General features: G+C 39.2%; 1 protein-coding gene across 3 annotated transcripts in view; it reads right to left on the bottom strand.

Moving 5' to 3' along the window:
- The window catches only part of NARS2 (asparaginyl-tRNA synthetase 2, mitochondrial), a 141,810-nt gene extending 123,481 nt beyond the window's left edge, over positions 1-18,329 (bottom strand). For all 3 annotated transcript variants that reach the window (XR_014297122.1, XM_082660926.1, XM_082660927.1), the window contains exons 1-5: positions 17,882-18,329; positions 14,798-14,907; positions 14,157-14,277; positions 12,038-12,178; positions 6,088-6,168 (exon numbers count right to left, since the gene is read on the bottom strand). Coding sequence is in view for 2 of the 3 variants with exons in the window: in XM_082660926.1 (XP_082517052.1) it covers positions 6,088-6,168; positions 12,038-12,178; positions 14,157-14,277; positions 14,798-14,907; positions 17,882-18,022 (594 nt within the window). In the remaining variant the exon portion in view is untranslated. The remainder of the gene's footprint in view (positions 1-6,087; positions 6,169-12,037; positions 12,179-14,156; positions 14,278-14,797; positions 14,908-17,881) is intronic.
- Between the last annotated feature and the right edge of the window lie 1,781 nt (positions 18,330-20,110).

The following is a 20,110-nucleotide window of genomic DNA, read 5'->3' as shown; positions in this document are numbered from 1 at the left end:
AGAAAACTACTAGAGCTAATCGATGAATCTGGTAAAGTAGCAGGATACAGAATTAATGCACAGAAATCTCTTGTATTCCTATACACTAATGATGGAAAAATCTGAAAGAGAAATTAAGGAAACACTCCCATTTACCATTGCAACAAAAAGAATAAAATACCTAGGAATAAACCTACCTAAGGAGACAAAAGACCTGTATGCAGAAAACTATAAGGCACTGATGAAAGAAATTAAATATGATACAAACAGATGGAAAGATATACCATGTTCTTGGATTGGAAGAATCAACATTGTGAAAATGACTATACTACCCAAAGCAATCTACAGATTCAATGCAATCCCTATCAAACTACCAATGGCATTTTTCACAGAACTAGAGTAAAAAATTTCACAATTTGTATAGAAACAGAAAAGACCCCGAATAGCCAAAGCAATCTTGAGAAAGAAAAACGAAGCTGGAGGAATCAGGTCACCGGACTTCAGACTATACTACAAAGCTACAGTAATCAAGACAATACAGTACTGGCACAGAAACAGAAATACCGACCAATGGAACAGGATAGAAAGCTCAGAGATAAAGCCACACACATATGGTCAACTTATTTTTGATAAAGGAGGCAAGAATATACAATGGAGAAAAGACAGCCTCTTCAATAAGTGATACTGGGAAAACTGGGCAGCTACATGTAAAAGAATGAAACTAGAACACTTCCTAACACGATACACAAAAATAAACTCAAAATGGGGGCTTCCCTGTGGCGCAGTGGTTGAGAGTCCGCCTGCCGATGCAGGGGACTTGGGTTCGTGTCCCGGTCTGGGAAGATCCCACATGCCGCAGAGCGGCTGGGGCCGTGAGCCATGGCCGCTGAGCCTGTGTGTCCGGAGCCTGTGCTCCGCAACAGGAGAGGCCACAACAGTGAGAGGCCCGCGTACCACAAAATAAATAAATAAATAAATAAATAAAAATAATTTAAAAAAAACCTCAAAATGGATTAAAGAACTTAATGTAAGGCCAGACACTATCAAACTCTTAGAGAAAAACATAGGCAGAACACTCTATGACATAAATCACAGCAAGATCCTTTTTGATCCACCTCCTAGAGAAATGGAAATAAAAACAAAAATAAACAAATGAGACCTAATGAAACTTAAAAGCTTTTGCACAGCAAAGGAAACCATAAACAAGACGAAAAGACAACCCTCAGAATGGGAGAAATTATTTGCAGATGAAGCAACTGACAAAGGATTAATCTCCAAAATTTACAAGCAGCTCATGCAGCTCAACATCAAAAAAACAAACAACCCAATCCAAAAATGGGCAGAAGACCTAAATAGACATTTCTCCAAAGAAGATATACAGATTGCCAACAAACAAATGAAAGAATGCTCAACATCACTAATCAGTAGAGAAATGCAAATCAAAACTACAATGAAGTATACCTCACACTGGTCAGAATGACCATCATCAAAAAATCTACAAACCATAAATGCTGGAGAGGGTGTGGAGAAAAGGGAACCCTCTTGCACTGTTGGTGGGAATGTAAATTGATACAGCCACTGTGGAGAACAGTATGGCGGTTCCTTAAAAAATTAAAAATAGAACTACCATATGACCCAGCAATCCCACTACTGGGCATATACCCTGAGAAAACCATAATTCAAAAAATCATGTACCACAATGTTCACTGCAGCTCTATTTACAATAGCCAGAACATGGAAGCCACCTAAGTGTTCATCAACAGATGAATGGATAAAGAAGATGTGGCACATATATACAAATGGAATATTACTCAACCATAAAAAGAAACGAAATTGAGTTATTTGTAGTGAGGTGGATGGACCTAGAGTCTGTCATACAGAGTGAAGTAAGTCAGAAAGAGAAAAACAAATACCGTACACTAACACATATATATGGAATCTAAAAAAAAACAAAGGGGTTCTGAAGAGCCTAGGGGCAGGACAGGAATAAAGATGCAGAGGTAGAAAATGGACTTGAGGACAAGGGGAGGGGGAAGGGTAAGCTGGGACGAAGTGAGAGAGTGGCATGGACTTATATAAACTACCAAATGTAAAACAGATAGCTTGGGAAGCAGCCACAAAGCACAGGGAGATCAGCTCAGTGCTTTGTGACCACCTAGAGGGGTGGGATAGGGAGGGTGAGAGGAAGACGCAAGAGGGAGGGGATATGGGGATATATGTACATGTATAGCTGATTCACTTTGTTATAAAGCAGAAACTAATACACCACTGGAAAGCAATTATACTCCAATAAAGATGTTTAAAAAAAAATGAAGAGCAACAATAAGTGTTGGCAATAATGGGGAGAAACTGGAACCTACATACACTGCTGTTGGGAATGTAAAGTGATGCAGCCACTTTGGAAAATGGTTTGGTGGTTTCTCAAAATATTAAGCATAAAGCTACCATGTGACCCAGCAATTCCACTCAAGAGAAATGATATCATATACTCATCCAAATGATTTCACAAATGTTGATAGTAGCATTAATCATAATAGCCAAGAGGTAGAAATAATCCAAACATCCATCAACTGCTAAATGGATAAATAAAACGTTGGATATCTATACAATAGAATACTAGTTGGATATAAAAGAAATGAAGTATTGATACATGCTACAACTTGTATGAACCTCAAAAACGTTGTGCTAAATGAAAGAAGCCTGACACAAAAGCCCATATGTTGTATGACTGCATTTATATGAAATATTCCAGAAGAGGCAAATCTATAGAGAGCAGTTTAGTGCTTACCTAGAACTCGGGGTGGAAACAGGAAGGGATTGGTAATGGGTACTGGGTTTCACTTATAATGCTCTCAAATTAGATTGTGGTGATGCTTCCACAGCTCTGTGAATATACTAAAAACCACGGAACAGTATACTTTAAGTGACTGATTTTTATGGTATGTAAAATGTATCTCAATAAAGTTGTTTTTTAAAACCTGCTCCATTTTCTCATTCTCAACTTTACTTTTTATGATTCACCAACATAAACCTTCTAATCTGTCCATCCGGTGTCCAGTGAAAACCCCACACTCATTTTAGTTACTTGACTCTGCTCACATTCCTCCCCTACCTGAAGTACTCTCCCTAGGGTACAGTTAAGTCACATACTTATTTTGAAGATGTTTCTGACCAAGTCAATCCTCATAGACCTAATTACCCTCTAGATTTCATAACACTTATAACTTGTAACACTGTAACCTCAAGTATATACATAAAACAGTTTCACCTTATTTCCTATCAACGTCTAGATTTTGCCACAATCCCTAATTCTTGCCTTTAATCTCTTTTATCTTCTCAGAGACAAACTAGTTACTCCAGAATCATAAAGATCAAACATAATTGTGGAACTCAGCTAGGGCTCTAAGACAAAAAGGAAAAGGTGTACAACCAAAGAATACTGTAGCATAAGTAACATCAACAGTGAATGAAAAGCATGCTCCTTCCTCTCTTATGCCCTGCCAACTCACCAGCTTCACCAACCAGAACCCTGAGTACATCTTTGTATCCCCTTAACAGCACAGAATCTTGAACACAGATGGTACCAAAGGTCTGCTGAATAACAAATTAATGCTTTTGAATGCAACTTCCTACATGTGTATTCAGGAGTCCCCAAACCTTAGCAAATACCTGAAATCTTAAAGCAGGAAATGGGAATAAGGAAAAACAAAACTAAAATGATGGGACATGCATTTACTTCTCGACAGTGTATTATGTTCTTACTGTGCATTTCAAGGTGGCATCTTACTGCTGTCCTCAAACCTGAGTATGTACCAGGCATCCTTATCTTTAAGTAGTTACTGGACTTCATTGTTATCAGAGCAAAAAAGAGCACTATTAAGAGAAGCAAGGACTTAGATGTGACACTTCACTTCCTCCTAACAGTAGGGTGCCAAGACTCAAACCCCTATGCCTCTACATGCAGTCCGGAAGAAATCCACACAATGAAGCTTGGAAGTGTAGAGATGTGTGAGGTGGGAATAAGGAGGAGCACTGCTTTCAGAGGAGAGTGTGTTGGTAGGCAGAAGACAAATCTTAGGAGCTGAACTGCTGAAAGCAACAAAGACAGTGGGCTCATAAAACAAAAGCCACAGACCGCTGAAACCTGTGCTAGACCCTGAATGCAGGAGCCTAGTATCAATGAATTCAAGAGCACCTTTCTGACACTCTGAATAGACAAAGCCTAATTCCACTACATAAAATTCCTCAACCTGGCCCTGGAGTACTATGAACATAGAACACTTCTCATTTGTTTAGCTTCAGAAATACATTTTCGGACTTCCCTCGTGGCACAATGGTTAAGGATCCACCTGCCAATGCAGGGGACACAGGTTTGAGCCCTGGTCCGGGAAGATCCCACATGCCGTGGAGCAGCTAAGCCCATGTGCCATAACTACTGAGCCTGCGAGTCACAACTACTCAGCCCACGTACCACAGCTACTGAAGCCCGCACGCCTAGAGCCCATGCTCCACAGCAAGAGACGCCACTGCAACGAGTAGCCCCCACTTGCCTGCAACTAGAGAAAGCCCGTGTGCAGTCACTTAGACCCAACACAGCCAAAAATAAATAAATAAAATTTAAAAAGCCCCGATTTAAAAAAAAAAAAACATCTTCCTCCTTTCTCTGTATTTATTCTTATTTGGTAATTTACCTTGTGTTGTTTAGTGTCCAAAATGCACATATTGTAATCATTCAGACTTGCTTAGGGGATTTCTCTGGTGGTAAAGCAGTTAGCTCCAAATTTATAATTATTTAAGTTTGTTACAGATTTTTTTTACTTGTTTAACTTGGGTCTCTTTAATAATTCCCTTTATATTTGTAAAAACTCCTTTAGATTATACATTTCCTTCTCTATCATTTACTTTTTAATATTTGGTAGTTTAGATTAAGGGATCATGAAATGTATTTAAGGTGGGTAATTCTTCTTCACTTCAATATTCAGATGACTATTAAGGTGCAAAGAGAAAATTAACAACATAAATGGCTAAAAGAGAATGTTTTCTTCAATTTACATATTGTTATTTTATCATCTGCTGCCTTCTTTGAACTCATATACAGATGCTAACACTCCTACTTTAAATGTTCAACCAAGCGTTTTTATTCTGCTTTTTGCAGAAGACTATCATCTAGATTTCTTCAAACCACATATGAAGAAAGACAGCATTTGATTATTATTTTGAAAAATGATTTTGACACATCAGGATAACTTCTCCCAGTGAATATGCTGTTCAATAATATGAAGAGAAAGCATCATTATCAAGAGTCAGAATATACTGAACCAGAGAGAGTAGTTTTGTACAGGTCTTGTCATTTGATGAAATCACCCAAATATATAAAGAATCTTGATTTCTCAGAGATACAGAAATCAGTAAATAAATGAAAGAAATACAAAAAGCACCACTCATCAACATACATTTCTCTTTGTACCTTATACTACTGGTCAATGATTTTAAACAGGCTGTCTAATTGGTAAATGAAAGGCTTTCAATTGCCGACATGTAAGAAAAACTGGTAACTTTTAAATTTCCTGCAACAAGAGAAGGCTGACAATATGTGGTGCATAGCAGGAGCTCAAAGAATAATTGCTGAACAAAGAATTAAAATAAAAGCCTTCATGAGGTATACAGACTAAATAATTTCTTATGAAAAATATATTTTCTAAAGACTCTGAAAAAGAAAATATTCACATGTCTGCTTTTCTATTTTAGTTCCATCTCTTAAAATAACAGTTATACCCAAAAATGTAACTTGGGGGTTGAATTTGCAGAAAAGATCTCTTAGAATTTTTATTAATTTCTTCAAATTTCTCTAGTTCACCAATTCACAGTTATAAAAAAGGCAACTAGAGTACTAAATTAAAAATCCACTCCTTTCAGTCACAACGTAGGTAATACAGCTGGTTGGACAGAAAATTAGAGAAGTGTGAATTTTCTATGCACGTTTTTTAAGGATTATTATCAACAAAGTTTCATGTTCTATCCACATAACTCTCATTAAATTTAAAGCAAACCCTCAAATGAAAAATATCAGAGAGCAATATATCCTCCAAGATGGGAAGCACAGCTTACCGTAACTTGAAAAAGTTCTCCAGCCCCCTCACAGTCATTGGATGTGATTACTGGAGTATGAATATGCACAAAGCCACTGTCCTGGAAGAAAAAGAGAAACCACTTTTCTCAGTATATTTGTATGTGAAACACTTCCAAGAACATACACTTCATTATATGATTCAAATAGCACTAAGAGAATGCCATATCAAATCCCTCCTTAATCCCCAAAATAAAACTATTAAAATATCAAATGGAGAGTTTACTATGCACAAAGAATTTTAAATCAGAACTGACTTAGACAATATCTAGTCCAATCTCCTCACTGGAAAGACAAGGAAATTGAGGCCCAGAGAGATTTAATGAGAGGCCAAAATCATACAACGCGTCAGAGTCAGAGCCGGGACTAGAACCTAGGTGCTCAGGATCTCTCTCTGGTGCCATTTCTTCTTCCCACTTTTCCAACATACTGATAGTGATTTAACACACACGCACACACACGCACACTCACTCAGGGCTAATGCATAATGATGTTGCCCACACTGCTAAGGGAATAATATGATCAATATTAAGTTGTTATTTTGGAATGAGACCCTCAATTGTAACAAACCACCAAAAAGGAGATAAATTAAGGTTGACAATCAGGGACCGCAGAAATAAACAGCAAAAAGGCAGGAATGATTTTTAGGAAGTCTGTCATTAAACTGATGGCACAGTGCACCGCACATGGCACAGGCAGTGCACTTCCTTTGCCTCAAGGAAGATTGTGAGCAGCAAACCCATCCATTACTAAGGCACCCAACTGCAATCCTTCTGCTCTAAAGTCTGAGACTATTTCCATTAGTGAACCACAAAAGCTGTTGCTAGTAAAACTGAAATAACCCAGCAACTTCAAGGTTATGCTTCTTTCACTTTGACTATGGATGTAGGCGAAAGGTTACAGAGAGCATAAATGCTGCAGGGTGGGGGTGGAGGCAGCTAAAGTGAATTTATTCTGCAAAGGCATAAGAGTATGTGTTCAATGTAAACATTTTGTTCTTGACATCAATACAATAAGTTCATATATATCCATCTAATCTCTGCTAAATTCTGCCAGTACCTACTGGTGGAATGTAAAATATGTCAGTGTATTACCAGGGGCCTCCCAAATTTACCCCTTCCTTCCTAAAAAGGTTGAATTCAAGTATTCTGGCTATGATACAAAGTATCCAGCCAACAACTTGCCTTATGATGTAGACTGATTAAATTTTCAAGCTATAAATTAGGAGTCTCAGTAAGTGTTCAAATATGTACTTAATCTGGGAACAACGTGTGGTGAGGTGCTGCACAGAGCACATTATAGAGAACAAATGAAATAGAATCAATAACATTACTGCATAAAATTTTTATCTCCTAGAAGCCAAGAATTATGGACATGAATCATTTATTCCACATAAGGCAACCATGAGCATGAGTGCAGTAAACAAAGAAAGGAAGTGAAAAATCCAAAGGAAACAAGGGTGGCGAGAGGGAGGAGAAAATTTAACGGCTAAATATAATTGCCTAAGTTAGAACTGGTCAACTGCCACAAGGAACAATGCTGTAAATCTTATGAAAATAACTGTATGGGATTTTTTTTTTAATCACTCAAATAGTGGGAATTATTCTCAATTCTCAAATAATGCTAAACCTTTCAAAAGGCATCAACGGCTTTTTAAGCCTTAACAGTGCTAGCAAGGCTTATCATATCAAAGTCTATATCATTACCACCAAAAGTTATACAGGAGAGGGTACAAAGGAACAACAAAGACGAGAACAAAGTCCACAAAAGAGAAAGTGGATAGAGAAGTAGGAAAATAAATAGCAGGAGTACTCTCAGAGGCTGCCTCCAGTGGGGTTCCACTGTCAGGTACTTATCCTATCCCACAGCAAAGGGGTTCCTAATAAGAGAGATGAAGGCCAGAGAAGGGGTCAAAAATTTTGGCCCAATTATTCAGATCCCACCCATCATCTCTAAATATCTAAGTATTTTGATAGATACACATTGCTATAACCAGATATTTATAAGGCAATGAATGAGTATCTGAAAATTACAAAATTCATGTACTAAGGCCCATACACATCACTCAAAGAGTCATGGACTATATTTTTCTTTAACACACACAAAATAAATATTATTTAATCAGACTCAACAAAAAAGAAACATGACAGCAATTGCTAGCCACAGACACACCACTGGCGACAAAAAGTGACAGCAAGAGACCAAAAAAACAAAACAAAAACCAAAAAAACACCCCATAAAAAGCAGTCACAGGAACTCAAAGACACAGCAGTCTAGGGTCATTCAACGCAGGGTCAAAGAACACTCCTCACCATGACAGGCTTTGAAGGCACTGCCATACTGAGAAGAGAACAATCTGATACTCAGAGGAAGAACCTCAACTCACCAGGAAAGGGCAAACTCTTTTCTGTTGGCTCACTTCAGGAAGCCAGGGAAGTATGTAATACATTTTAGGATAACTGCCACTGGAAATTAGAAAAAAAATTGGTGCCTAAAGAGATAATCCTATTATTTGAGAAACTCAGCTCTTGTAAATAACTCATTTTTTGAGAATTCTAGATAGTCATGTTTTAGTACTCAGCAAATGTGTCAATTTTATAAGCAAAGCAAGTTATACACTAAACATTTTTGATACTCAAACCAAAAAACTCTAGATCCTTAAAGTATCCTAACTAAAAGGTTTGTGCTCAAGTTTCTTTTTCCCTATATTTTCAAGGTCTGAAATTTTTGAAAATTTTACATTTTAGTTCTTAACATGTTTTAGGGAGCCTAAAGTAACAAACATAGAAACAGTACCAAATATAGGATAATATATAAATAATATTTAATATGTCCTATAGTACTCCCATTATTTCTTTAAACAATTCAATCCTGTCACATACACAAGTGGGTGACATCTTAGAAGGAGGTATCAGGATTATATTTTCCAGAGCTTTACAATTAAAAAGTGAATTTATAAGACTCAAAAGTACCTACCTTTATAACCATCACCAACAGTGCTAAAATTCATTATTTTCAACCACCTAAAATATTTTTAAAATTTTACTTTACTTTGCTTATTCTTTGATTTCAGAGTTTTCTAGTGTTTTTTATTATTTAAAAATTATTTACATACCTGTGAAAACTTCAAGTAATAAGAAATGTATAAATTAGGTAAAACCCACTTGTTAATGGATTGCCAATACCACCACCTACTGGCCAGAAATCCATAAAATTTTCAGAATTAAAGCAGATCCACTGACTTTATCAGCTGTTAAAGCCATATAGGGAAAAAAGATTTTTACATCTGAACAAATTTTCTGTTTGTATGGTTCAAGCACTATTGAAAAGCCATATGGATGGGACTTCCCTGGTGGCGCAGTGGTAAAGAGCCCACCTGCCAATGCAGGGGACACGGGTTCAAGTCCAGGAAGATCCCACATGCCGCGGTGCAACTAAGCCCGTGTGCCAACTACTGAGCCTGTGCTCTACAGCCCTCGAGCCACAACTACAGAAGCCTGCGCGCCTAGAGCCCGTGCTCTGCAACAGGAGAAGTCACTGCAATGAGAAGCCAATGCACCGCAATGAAGAGTAGCCCCCTGCTCACCGCAACTAGAGAAAGCCCATGGGCAGCAACGAAGACCCAACACAGCCAAAAATAAATAAATAAATTTATTTAAAAAAAAAAGCCATATGGAAGATGCATAAGAAAGTTTATGAGAGCATATGTAAACACACCCTTTCACACTATAATGGGATGACACTGTATAATGTGATTTATTTTTCTTTGTTTATTCTTATGTTTTAAAGCCATGATGTTCTTTAGCTGTCACATCAAAAATTACCTCTTAAGGAGCTTTTCAAAGAGCAAGAACTTCCTTCGTGTGCCATGGCAGGGCTGGGCCTGCATGAATTTGGATGCTGTCCAAGGGAAGGGTACGCTGTCAGACAATCTTTGCAAGTGAGCTGGATCTGGAGAAGTGGATTAGGAAGAGTTCCAAAACTACATGGAATAATACTGAACTTTATCCATTGGGTCACTCTTGCTTTTGGAGCCCTTCCATCCACCACATGGAAGGAGGGTCCGTTCACCTCATCAACTTACAAACTACATTCCACTGTGGCTTTCCCGGGTTGGGGGAAATGGCTGAAAAGCAAAGCTAAATGAGACAAAATGTCTTTAGGCATTAGATCAATCTACTTGATCAACACCAATAATTTTTTAAAATTAGTGCTTACTGTATATAAAATGTCTGCGACTAAAATGTAGAAATAGGAACTAGATTTACCCTCCCATTTGAAACAACAACAAAAAAACAAAAACAGGGCTTCCCTGGTGGCGCAGTGGTTGAGAGTCCGCCTGCCGATGCAGGGGACACAGGTTCGTGCCCTGGTCCGGGAAGATCCCACATGCCGCGGAGTGGCTGGGCCCGTGAGCCATGGCCGCTGAGCCTGCGCGTCCGGAGCCTGTGCTCCGCAGCAGGAGAGGCCATGACAGTGAGAGGCCCGCGTACCGCAAAAAAAAAAAAAAAAAAAATCCACAAGCAAACCACATGAAATGCTGGTTTTCAAGACACTGGATATCAGACAACAAAGGATAGTGATCCCTGAGAGATAGGAAACAAACACAGTGAACCCTACCAGCAGCCCAGCTTACTACCTTGAGATTTTCCAGGCCACAGCAGGAAGAAGGGAGAAATAAAGTGGAGCCCAGCAGGCTCCCTGAGTTGAGGAGACCAAAGTGGCTAGAACTGACAGGACAGAGTACCAGAGAGCAGACAGTTGTCCAACAACTCCAGAGATGTACAGGGAGTCACCCTGGAGTATTAGGTGGAGGAATGATCAGCACATGCAAGTGAGGAAACTATCCAAGGCCAGGGAAAGAACCATCCACAACGATTAGAGGAAACAGCGCCTGGTGCTCGTATGTGGCTGGAAACAATGCCTGCTCCCACAAACCAGGCTGGAAAATCTTGTAATTCACAAGGCACTACGTAGAATACTCAGGAAGGCTTTGCCTCAGTAGTGGGGAATAATCAGACCCAGACTGAGCACTGCTCCAGATTTACTTAACAAATCAAAAAAGCAAGACCCTTCCAGTAACTTAACTACATACCAAAACAAAGCTTAAGAAGCTTTATAAATATCCAGCACCCAACAAGGTAAAATTAACAAGGTCTGGCACCTAATCAAAGATTAGCAGATATACGAAGAAGCAGGAAAACATAACCTATAATGAAGAGACTAATCAATCAATTAAAACTGACTTATAGCTGACACGTTAGAAGGACGTAAAAAGTTACTAAACAGCTATGAAAACTACAGTTTTAACTAAAACTGTATTGCATATGTTCAAAAAAGTTAAGTAGAGACATGGAAGACACTAAAAAAAAAAGGCCCAAATCAAACACTTAGATATGAAGCCTTTCACTTAGATATGGGGTGAAAAATGCACTGGATAGGAATAAGAAATTAGGCACTGCAGAAGAGAAGATTGGTAAGCTTGAAGACATAGTAATAGAAACTATCCAAAAGAAACACGCTGGAAAAAAAAAAGATTTTTTAAAAAGAAAAGAACATCTCAGAGCTATTGGGATATCATCAAGTGGCCTAATATATGGGTAACTGAAGTCCCCAAAGGAGAGAGGTAACATAAAAATATTTGATGATATAATGACTGAAAAACTTGGTGAAAATTAAAATGCATAGATCCAAGAAATTCAATGAACTCCAAATACAAGAAACATAAAGAAAACTCTGCCAAGGCACACATAAATCAAATCACTCAAAACCAGTGATAAACAGAAAATTTAAAATCAGCCAAAGAAAAAAGTACCACACAATAAAGGGTGCTTGGAATAAATAACCTGAAGAACTTTCAGGATAATACTCCAGTATTACAATTATTCAACTTCTTCACAAGAAAGAACACCTAGAAGCAAAGCTCCTTACCTTAAAGAAAGAATGGATAGCAGCTGTGGCTTCACTGCGAACCCTCAGTATAGAACCCAGAACATTAGTCCTACACCTAAGGTGAGGGTATTGTCTCAGGTACTCCAGAGGATGCCTCTCTTTATATTTAAAAGGGAAAGCCTGACAGTAAAAGGAAAAACAAGTTAGAAGCTAAAAGAAATACAGTTTTATAAAATCAGTTTACAGGGCATTTGTTAAATAGTAATGCTTTAGAATAAAACTAAGACGCTTTTGTTCCTTATTTCTTAACATAACTGAACATGGTCCACATTAATTCTAACAAGTTAGAACAGTGAGTGAAATCAGAAAGATGTGGGTTTAAATTCAGCTCTACTACTTATTAGCTTTGTAACCTTGGGCAAAGTTACTTATTATCACCAAGGCTAATCTGTTATTTATCAAATTTCTATCGGTTAGCTATCAATCACTACTTACAAATAGAGAGATTAGGATATAGTTACCCAAAACACTCCACTGTTTGGCACACATGAGTTTAGAATATTGTAGATATTAAACAGTATGTTTTCTACAGCTGTATACACACAGCTGGTATTGAATTTTAAAATTGCCCAAATGTCTTGAAAGTCCACAAGCGCTCATAATCAATTAGCACTATTTATCACAATTTATCAACATGTGCTGCTGTTTCAGAACATGAGCGAGGGTCAACAGCTTTGTATCATCTGGACGAGCAATGTATATTCATAACAATTTTAAAGGAAATTATGACTCTACCTAGAAAAATTTCCCTGCCCCCACTCATTTTACAAGATTGAGAAGATAGGATAAAAGTTTCAGACCAAAACCAAAGTTTCAATAAAAAAGATAACAGAGAAGCTAAGTAAAAGAACTCTAAAACAGGCTACCAACATAGCTATCTATTCCTTTTAGGCCTTGTGCACACATTAATTTATGTCATATAGAAATACGTCCCATACCTACGAAAGTGACAATATGATCACATTAATAGGAATCTGGGGACTGTTAGCAGGTTCAGAATTCCCTAATGCTGAATACTTAAAAATGACACTGAAATGAGGGGGAAGAGTAGTGGAAAGCATCAATACCCACCAAGGGAAAACAATTTAAGAAGAGTAAAACACATGGCAAATTTTTAATAATCAAACATCCCTCTAAAAAAGCAAAAATAAAAATGGTTAACATTTCAATTATCCAAAAGAACTAAAAATGAATTTGAATTAAAATGATGCTATTTCCCTATATTCCTCATTTTTTGTTCATTAAATATTTGAAGATGAGTGTAGCTAAACCACAGGGGGTTAAAATGGCTAGCACATAAACTTCAGCTGTGCCACTAATCAGCAATATAACCTAATGCAAGCCATTCTACCTGATTGGGTCTCATTTTCTCCAAATAGAAACTGGATTGATAATCTATGGTTTTATTCCCTCTAACCTGTTTATCAGGCTATACATAAAAAGCTACTAACAGAAGAGTCTTGCAAAAACAGGAATAAACATGTCTTAATATAGAATTTCTTATCTTTGTTCAGCCTAAGCATCCCCACAGTCTAGCACCATCCAACAGAATTTTCTGTGATAAACGGAAATGATCTGTACCTGTGCAATGCAGTACGGTAGCTGCTAGCTACATGTGATCACTGAGCACTTGAAATGTAGCTAATGTCACTGAGGAACTGAATTTTTAATTTAATTTTAACTGATTTAATATTAAATAGCCATGGGTGGCTAGTGGCTATTGCACCAGATGGTACAGTTCTAGATCATGCAAAAGTAATTTCTAGGCAGAGCTTTCCTAAGAACGTGGTTTGCCCTGGTATGTCTTTGTCACTGCAGCTGACTAGGCATGCTTGTAAAGTGGCAAATCTCAACAGTGACAGGCACCACAGAGATACACAGAGTATTATCACTTAGCTCTCACTCCTAAGGCTCCAGCCGTCTACATAAATACTTTTTGCTACTCTTTCTACATTCCTCAGTCTATAGCCTGTTCCAATTACCTAGAAGTCACAATCGAAAAGTTCCAAGTGCCATCTTCCCAATAATCATACTTAAAACGTTGCTAATGTTTTAAATTAAGCCTTAACGGCCTCCATAATCGTGTCACAACACATACCTTGGCATCACAATTTCCAACAACTTCAATTTTTTCTGCCTTCAGTTCCACATTTTGCCTTTTGGACAAACTTTTTACCAGCTGCCCTTGAACTTCCACAGAACTCCCAAAGGCCAGTTCTCTATAATAACAAAACAATAGCATAAACAAGATCTTACATGTAGCCCTCATATTAATACCAACCTTGCTCTCAAAACATTAAACTATTATTTATTTACTTATTTGGCTGCACCAGGTCTTAGTTGCGGCATGCGGGATCTAATTCCCTGACCAGGGATCAAATCCAGGCCCCCTGCATTAGGAGCATGGAGTCTTAACCACTGGACCACCAGGGAAGTCCCTAAACCATTTAACGATAGAAGATTTTACCTTTAATTGGGTTAAGAGCTGCACATAGTTGAGAGAGAAGCAAAGGATAGGTGGGGGATATTGTCATGTGAAGATGTTAGAGAGAGGAGAGAAGGATCTTGATTCTAAGTATTTGGACTTGAGCCTCAAAGCTATGAAAAGAAGATTTGTTTAGAAAGATCACTGAGGGGGCGATATGAACACTTAGATTAGGGAAATGGGGAACAGAGGAGATGAAAAAAATTCAAAGTACTCTTTAAAACAAACAAACAAACAAACAAACAAAACCTCACCTACTGTCAAAGCTTGAATCTGCTACAACCTGAAGGCTTTCCAAAGATGACCCATCATTTACATGCAGGAACAAGACTTCCTTCTGGGATCGGACTGAACGAATCCATCCCTTATGAGAAATATTTCTAAATGTGAGTTTAAAATACAAACATTTTATATTTTCATTACACATACACACAGAGGACTAAATGAAAAAAAATAAGTCTTCATAATCCCGCCTGAACAAATCAATTGCTTTTAGTTTACCAATATGCATATATAATTTTATATGGTCCTCATCACAGTGAAATACAGCTTTGGCATTCCACCTTTTTTGCTGTTGTCGTTTTGTTAATAAAGCTCATCATTCTGAATAAGATGTCCCAAATCCCGTTAGGTTGATGAGCCTAATTCACATAACCAATCCCCCTAATATTCCAGGTTTTCTTCCTGCCCCTGCCCCTCTCCCCCACCATTACACGTAATAGGGTACACATTTTGGTTCCTTTCTCCTTTTATATCAAATTCCCAGAAGGGAGATTATGTAGTTATAGACTAGAAACATCTTTATGGGGTTTTCTTTTTTACAAAGTATCATACTAAAAGAGTTCTCAAGAAACTTATTATGATCATATTAAGTAGCACATAAACTTTCAAAGACACTCTGAATTTAAATGACAGGTATGCATGAGTACAAATGAGATGTCTTCAAGTAGAACACTAAAAACAGCTCTCTCACAGATGACAACCTCTATGCTAGTTAAATTTAACTAGCATAGAGGTTGAGAGAATATTCTAGCAGCCTCTGAACAACTGTGAACAGTTGATGGTGTTTGGTTAACCACCAAATGTGCTTGGGAAAAGTGAGATAATCCTACTTAGAAAAACTGTACTGATCCTGACTTTCTTTGTATCCCCACCACACCCTAATAGACACTGTTATTAAAGCCCTTCTATTACTTATTTGCATGTCCATAATATTTTGTGGATTTAGGAATCACATTTTTAGTTGCATTGAAGGCTATTGTCAGGCACACAGTAGAAAATCCATGAATATATCCAGTGGAAGAATATCTATCATGTACTGAACATCTACTATGTAACAAACATTTTAATTACTACGTTCTTCATATACTGTTTCACCTCCTCCTCACAACAGCAATGTGGATTATCATTATTCCCGTTTTACAAGTGAAGAATTAAGGCTCAGAGAAGTTAAATAACCTGCCTGAGGCCACACTGCTGGTAAACGGCAGAGCCTGAATTTAAACCTAAGTCTACTAGGAAGTGCTTGATCTTTCTCCAGGGCTACGCTGAATAAAGCGTAAACTGCCTCAGTCTCACATACAAGGCCCTTCATAAATTGAACACGCCCAATCCAAAGCACTAATGTCTTGCTTTTTACTTGTTAGTAAAAGTTAACATTTATGGAGCACTGTTTAATGTACTTCTGTCCTAAGCTCTTTTTAAGTATTTTTCTACTTAATCCTCACAAGAACTATCACTTTAGAGATGAAACATATTTAGAGAAGTTAGGATAACCTTGTTAAATACTCAAGGTTACCAAGTAGTACAGGTGGAATTCAAACACAGAACTCAGTTCAAAGTTCATGTTCTTGTCAACAAGCTCTTCTGAAATGATATTTCCACCCTATCCCTGGTTCCTGTGCCTGAGGAACACATCCTTCTGGACTCAGCTGAAATGTCACCTCACGCAAGAAGTCTTCTTTGACCTCCTCACACTGTTAAGAACTTCCCTCTCTGTATTCTCAAAGTTTTCTATTTATACCACTAATACTTATCACATTGTTGTCATTTCTTGTCTTATCCATCAGACCAGGACTGTCTGACAAAAATATGTGAGCCACATATGTAATTTTACTTGTTTAGTGGTTACATAAGAAATGGGTTAAATTAATTTTAATAGTATATTTTACTGAACCCAAAATATATATCAACATGTAATCAATATTAAAAATACTGAGATAGTTTGCATTCTTTTGTTCTTCAAAATTAGTGTCTATTTTACAATTACAGTACCACTCAATTCAGATACTTCTAAATTACACTGCACAGCACTAAAGTGAAAGCCTCTAACCTAGCGAGTATGTTCCATTCTTTTCATCTTTGAATCCTCTCTAGACTAGCACACAAAGGTATTAATGTATGTCGAATTAATAGATTAATGCAGGAAAAAGTTTTGATTTGGATAATAGAAAGAATATGAAACCCAAAGAAATGCAAAGAGGGGGAAATTGGTCATACTGCTAAAAATCAAGGATATGTGAGGACAGCAAAAATAACTGCATCAGTGTGTTTCAGCAACCTAGTAAGTCAAACCTCCTTGCTTGGTCTGCTCCTTTAAGGAGGTACCTTCTGTGTGGAGCCGCTGCAAATATTATTATTAACAAGAGAAATGATAGCAACTAACATTTATTCACGGTGGGCCACTGCTCTAAATGTTTTGTAACTAATATTCAGGACTCTGTGAGGTAAGGACTATTATCTCCATTCTCGTAAGAGGGAACTGAGGTTTAGAGCACGTTAAGTGACACGCCCGTAATTAACAAGCTACTAAGCGGCAGAGATTTAAACCGAGGCAGATTGACTCCAGAACTCTTTCAGACTGCTACACTCCACTCGTTCTCCTAATTTATTAACATAAGTTTTATGCAAAGCCCCATTTTAGGCACTGAGGTGGTTAAAAGTTCAATAAAAGGTATGGTTTAGTTGAACAAATATTTACCGCCAGCTATGTGTGACTATCAAGACGGGTAAGACATAGTTCCTGCACTCAAGGAGCTATATAACTGTGGACACACGTTATGAGGGACAAAAGAAAAGGGGCTCGTTCATTTTGCTGTATGATTAACAAGTTTACGGGTAATAACCTGTATCATGAAAGCAAAGTTCCAGCACTTTCCAGGCAAAACTAACGGTAACCAATGAGAGGAGAAAAACGTGGACCCACACGATTGTCTACATTTTCTAACTTTGCCCTGCCGGTCGTTCTGTCCGACCCGACAGCACAAGGATAGCCTAGACGTGGACGTGCCATATCAGTCAACGAAAAAGACAAACCCACCGCCTTCCGATACACTAACCTGGACCTTAACGCGCTCCCCACTTGCGTTCTGGGCCCCGAGAGCGTCCCGCACGCTCAGTTTGGCTGAAGGTTTGTGCCTTGGGCAGGGAGCCGAGGAACAGGAGCGCAGGGCTCGGAGCAGGCACCGGGCCCCGAACATAGCGCGGCCGCCCCAGGCCCTTCTCGGGACCAGCCCTGATCCCAGCGCGTGCGGACCCTGCCTACGGGAACCCTCTCTTCTCCTCGCCTCTTCCGGGCCGCAGCCCTGCCCTCAGGCACTCCAGAGTCCCCCGCTGGCTCCCTTCTCCTTCACGGGCCCCAACTCGTGGAGAAGCTCTGCTTTCCCCCACCCCGAAAGGGCGGAAAGGACACAAGACGTTCAGCGGCGAACGGCCAAAGAGAAAGCGCACGCCTTGAGCTCCCGGGACACCCCACAACCCCGCGTGGCTTCTAAACTCACGCGCTTCCTCCTAGCTGAAACACGCGCGGCACCCATCCCTACGTCACCACGCCAACGCTAACGTCATCACGCTACGAGGAAGTTCAGACGGAGCATGCGTACTTGTGACTCCATGTAAAGAGGCGGCGAAGCGGAGGAAGGGGCGGGGTCAGGAGCTGAGATGGGGCGGAGTTAAGACGCTAGGGTTGTAGAGGTTAGCGTTGAAGGAACTAGGTAACCCGCTTGGGGCGAGGTATAAGAGTCTTCATTTCTAAAGCTTCCGGGTGATGCTGAGGAACGCAAAGTGAAGGGCGAGGAGTGACTGATGCAGAAGGAAAGCGGACCAGAAGGAGACTTGATTGTTGAGAGGATTAGTGTGAGGGGATCAGTCTTTTCGGAGTTCTGAGCCCCTGCTAAAGTCACAGTTGGGTGGTATTAGACATCTAAACAGACAATTGAATAAAAGAGTGATCAGTTCCCTGACACAGCCTAAGCGTGGGATGCCAAAGATGGCTTGCTACAGAAGGTAACCCTTTGACAGGTAAGAGTAAGTGAAGAGACTTGGAACGGGGTAGTCAGAGAAAGCTTGACAGTGTGAAGCTGTTGGAGAGACAGTGGAGGAATTGCTGGGCATTGCCTGCCAGAATCTTTGAGCCTCTCTGTTTCCTTTTCCAACACAGTTATCTGCGTTTATTTGACCTGGAAACAATGACCCCTTCATGTATTAGACGACCTTTTTTTTTTTTTGCGGTACGCAGGCCTTACTGTTGTGGCCTCTCCCGTTGCAGAGCACAGGCTCCGGACGCGCAGGCTCAGCGGGCATGGCTCACGGGCCTAGCCGCTCCGCGGCATGTGGGATCTTCCCGGACCGGGGCACGAACCCGTGTCCCCTGCACCGGCAGGCGAACTCTCAACCACGGCGCCACCAGGGAAGCCCTAGACCACCTTTTAAACGTATCAAAAATAATTTTTTTTTCTGTAACTCATTGATACTCATGAACTAGTTTTCTATCTGATTAAAAGAAAGAAGGGCTAGTTACTTAAAGTTGCACTATTATTATGCCCATTTTACAGATAAGAGAACTTAGGCACAGAAAAGTTAAATGACTTGCTCAAGGATATACATTCTATAAATGTGAGATTTAAACCTGGAAATCTTGGCTCCATCCACTAAACTGTCATGCTATACAGTCTCTCCAAGGTGGGAAATAAAACCATTGTCCCTTCCATCAAGGAACTCATGGTCTAGACATGGAGACTGGCAAGAAAACAGAGAATTGTAATATAAACTAATAAGTACCAATATAAATGTATAAGCCAGGTGAAGTGGTAGCCTACAAAAGGAAATAAGCTAAGTTTTGGAGGAGGATCAGCATTTTGCCAGGTTGGGATGTAGGAAAGTGTTTCCTGCCAGAAGGTAGCCAAGAACACTTGCCAGGAGGGCAAAAAGCCTGGAAGAATTGTAAAACTGTTCTCAAAACAGACTAGAAAATAGCACCCATGAAAATACAAAGTTCTTGGACACTTCCTGAACCTTGAGAACAGAAATATGGAAGCTTGCAGCTAAGTGCCTTCTGAATTATGTAGCTATGGGCCTTAAAAAAAAAAGTATGTCTTTGGTATTGGTTGCAAAATCTGGGGAACAAGACAATCTGGCGTACATACCAATGATATGTATCCCAGTTCAAATCTCCTCTTTGACTATGCTACCTTGTCCAAGGGACCACAAATAGTGACCAGTTGGCTCACTTCCTACCCAGGCTGTCTGTTTGTCTTGCCTTCTTTCTTTACCTGGTCCTCCCCAGTATG

This window comes from Grampus griseus (genome assembly GCF_964374135.1).
Source record: "Grampus griseus genome assembly, chromosome: 8".
In the NCBI taxonomy this organism is placed as follows: domain Eukaryota; kingdom Metazoa; phylum Chordata; class Mammalia; order Artiodactyla; family Delphinidae; genus Grampus; species Grampus griseus.
Note: the sequence above shows the minus strand (reverse complement) of the source record. Positions and strands in the feature narration are given on the sequence as shown.